The sequence below is a fragment of the Octodon degus genome, unplaced genomic scaffold (assembly GCF_000260255.1).
Source record: "Octodon degus isolate 3935 unplaced genomic scaffold, OctDeg1.0 scaffold00038, whole genome shotgun sequence".
NCBI lineage: Eukaryota > Metazoa > Chordata > Mammalia > Rodentia > Octodontidae > Octodon > Octodon degus.
This window is the reverse complement of record NW_004524614.1, coordinates 10,684,671-10,688,721: the sequence shown is the minus strand read 5'-3', so window position 1 is coordinate 10,688,721 and position 4,051 is coordinate 10,684,671. Positions and strand designations below refer to the sequence as shown.

The following is a 4,051-nucleotide window of genomic DNA, read 5'->3' as shown; positions in this document are numbered from 1 at the left end:
AACCGCGGTCCCTGTGCTTTGCTAAGCTTGTTCTAAGTAGGTGCTTTAGACCACTGAGCCATCTCACCAGCCCCGATCTAGTTGTTTTAAGACCCTTCCCTTAATCTTTTTAAAGATTATGTGGAAATACTGACTGCAAGCCAACATTAATACAGTTCTAAAGTTTCAGGACAAGTCCCACAGGTGCTTTGTAACTCATCAGTAGCAACATTTCAAGTAGCTATTAATAGGTAATTACAGTACTTAGTTTACAACATAAGCCAAGAGATGCTTTCCTCACAAGTATGAATAACAGTTGCTTCCAATATATTTATCCTTAAATTTTTCCAAGTACACAGTTTTTCTATTTTAATGCAGTAAAATTTTGAGTTGTCTTTTGTTTTATTAATAAAGGAAACTCTCCTTCCTACATGGAAATAAAGGATAAACAAAAAATCAAGCTTATTACAGTAAAAGACAACATTCCCCTTCTCATCTCCGTTCTTCCAACATCTGCTTTGTTTTCACTAGAATTATTCTTAACTACAGTCCAGGCAGCTCCTAGATGTTTCTGAATGTCACATGGATTCTCTAGAATCCACTTTATGTAACACGTCACACTAGGTACTATTTCAATTACTGTACATATTTTAATATACATAATCTTTATATAAGCTCTACAAGCAGTTACTATAGTTAATCTCATCTTAAAGTGAGGCATCTGACATGTTGAAATGAAATAGCCTGCTAATAAATAAAAACAGGAGATAAATGACAGAACATGAATTTGAAACTGTGTGGTCTGCCAACTTTTTTTTTTTTGGGTGCAGAGTCTTACTATGCAGCTTGAACTCACAGTGACCCTCCTGTTTTCAGTATCCCCAGTGTTGGGATTACATGGTGCACACCACCACACTCCGGATGTGGTGGCCAGCTCAGCACATCCGGAAACAGGGACAGTATGGCATGTGGTCTGCCAATGTTTTTAACTGCTGAAATATACTGCCTTTGTAAGCAGAAGTCTATCTTCTAATCATCATCAATACTTCTAGGAGCCGGGGTGATAGCTCAGTGGCATAAATGCCTGCCTAGAAAGCACAAGGTCACAAATTCGATCCCTGGTACCGCAAAAAAAAAAAACTTCTAGTTATTACTGCTAGGCATTATATACTATTAATTATATTATGCTATTTAAGTATATTATAACTACTAGATAAGATAGGTATAATCATTATCTCTGTTTTATAGGCAGGAAAACTGAGGTACTGACCAATTCAGGCAACTAGTTAATGATCACCTAGTAAGCAGTATAACCAGGATTTGCACGAGAGCTCTAGAATGAATGACTATTTTTGAACTATACATTTGTTGCTTGATATCCAGAAGGAACTGGTTCCAAGACCCACCCTTCACTACCCAAATACAAAGGTTTTTAAGACCCTTATATAGAAGTGTTTATATATAATCTGTACACATCCTCCCACATATTTTAAAGTATCTTTTGTAATACTTAGTCTACAATGTAAATATTATTATATTGGATTACAGAGGAAATGGCAAGGGGCAAAATCTGTACAGTTTCAACACAAATGAAAGGGGTTTTTCCCCTACATATTTTCAAGCAAGGATGGTTTAAGCCACAAATGTGGGAACTCATAGCTATGGAAGGCCCACACGACTACACTGTATCTTTCAAATGAAACAAGATAAAAAAGAGAGGGTGTGCATTCGAAATGATTCATATCAAGCACATCTTGAAAATTGCATTTCAGAAATATATTCAGTAAGTTACCTTCCACCAAGTTATCTCTTTTCTCTACACATTAACCAGACTATAAAACATCAGTTACTAATTTATATACTAACGCTTACATATTAAATATTCCAAAAAGTACTCATCTGTTGTTTAAAATGTTTGCAGTCTATTTCAGTCACCTGCACCACACGTGACGATCACTGTGAAATAATCACTACACGAAACATTATTACAGTAAAAATGTGTGCACCTATGAAATGCTACTAATTCCTTTTAAAAAGAAACTACAAAATTAAAGTTACCTTAGGAGTTGAAATATGTAATTAAATGAACTGTGAAATAATTGCATACCTAATTTTCCCCTGTTCTGTCAAGTCTCCATCACTATGCAATATTGTCGTTAGCAATCTTAAAGTAGAAGTTCCTGATTTACTGTGATTATTTTTCATTCCAAGTAGCCACCGAACCATCATTTTAATAGCTTGAATCTAATTAAAAAAATTGATAAGTAAAATATACTACATTTTAAAAAATTGTCTATTAGCAATCATTAAAACAAAATCAAGAACTATTCTGATGGGTGCTTTTAAGAAAAAAAGTTTTACACCTCTAGAGAACAGACAAAATACTGCTACTAAAGATGAACGCTGAGAAAGTTGGTTTATCATCAAATGAGGCAGCGTTATTCAGTAATCTTAAAAACAAAAGACTGCTTCATAAAAAGAAAAAAAATAGTTTATAACGTGGAACCCCCCCCCACACACACCCTCACACCACAGAAGATATATAAAAAATAACAACTAAAACAGTAAGCAGTATTTAACATGTTTCTGACTTTCACACCTTTGCAGTGGATTAAAATGAGATCTACACTATACATCATACATTTTTAATAAATCAATATTATCTACGCCATTGATGAGTACAGCTTTTATGTAAAACCCTTAACTCAAGGAATTATTAACTAAATTTTATAAAAAATAAAAAGTTTTATTAAAACTTATGGAAAACTTGCAGTCTTAAAACATGGATCACTGTCACTATTAGACAGGAAAATGTCCAAAAGATTAAAAAACATTTCATTTTACCATTAAAATGCTGAAAGTAAAAGAGGTAAAAACAGGAACAAAGCTGTTATTCCCCTCCAAATTGGATTTTATGTTGCTACCCATAAGGCCCCAGGTAGTTCATTACCATGTTATACTCTCACAGTCCAAGATAATATCTAACAATAACTATAAATAATTAAATGATTTGAATAGCTATATCTTTGTAACAGGAGAAATTTCACATTCTCAATAATATTATGATAGACTATATGAAAAATCAATATATCTACACAAATTACTTACTTTGACCATAGTCTCAGGAGAAACTTCTTCATCTGGAACCCAAAGTTTAGTTGTTTTCTTTCCTGGAAGCTAAACAAAAAGTATGGACTTCAAAATATGAATACAAATTCTCATGTTCAATTAATATTTAGTGAATGAATTAAGTCTTTATAATTTGGATAGTCAATGTATGTGTCTAAAAGACTTTGTCTAACCCTATAGAATACCTTTATTAGCACCCAGGTAGAAGAGTACAGACTCAACAACAGCTCTTCATAGGTGTGTGCCAGGACTGACTTGGACCGTGTGTGTGAGTGTGTGTGTGTGTGTGCGTGCGTGCATTTACTTAATTAGCTCCTCTTGAGACTAATGATTCAATTAAGACAGCTAGCAAGAACTAGGATAAAAAAATCTATGTGACTAAGATATATAGTTTTTAAATTAAAGGAATGACATTTAAGAAAACTTAAGACTAATTTCCAGTTCAAAACAGGTAACAGAAAACATGTATTAATATCTACTTACCTAGGCTTAAGGGGAGGTTCTCCTCAAAAGGGAATCCTCAAAAATCATAGGAATTTTTTTGAGGGAAAATGCTCAGTAATAGAGTCGGCAGGTTTATATTGCCATAAGGACATAATGGAAAATATGTGGAAAAAGTTACTTTTTCCCCCCTCAGCACAACCACAAAATTATTCTTAGACAATCTGTATGTATGTGGAGATGGGAATTTAAGGTGGCACCCAGGAAATTAAAGTGGCAAAAGGGCTGGACCCAGGGCTGGACCCAATCCCAGTTCTCCACACAAGTCAAGAAACAGGGAGTGAGTGAGACGACCCAGGCCGGGGGATCCTGAAAAGACCCAGAGCTCAGGCCCGGTGAGTGAGGGAGACGACCCAGGCCGCGGGATCCTGAACAGACCCGGAGCGCAAGCCCAGCGAGTGAGTGAGACTTCCCGGGCCCAGGGATCCTCTTTTGACCCAGG

The 4,051-nt window shown here is 35.3% G+C and overlaps 1 protein-coding gene across 6 annotated transcripts in view; it reads right to left on the bottom strand.

The window, feature by feature from the left end:
- Positions 1-4,051, bottom strand: part of Pds5b (PDS5 cohesin associated factor B) — a 263,841-nt gene that overhangs the window by 38,077 nt on the left and 221,713 nt on the right. For all 6 annotated transcript variants that reach the window (XM_004631069.2, XM_023715069.1, XM_023715073.1 and 3 more), the window contains exons 22-23: positions 3,088-3,156; positions 2,087-2,223 (exon numbers count right to left, since the gene is read on the bottom strand). In XM_004631069.2, the coding sequence (XP_004631126.1) occupies positions 2,087-2,223; positions 3,088-3,156 (206 nt within the window). The remainder of the gene's footprint in view (positions 1-2,086; positions 2,224-3,087; positions 3,157-4,051) is intronic.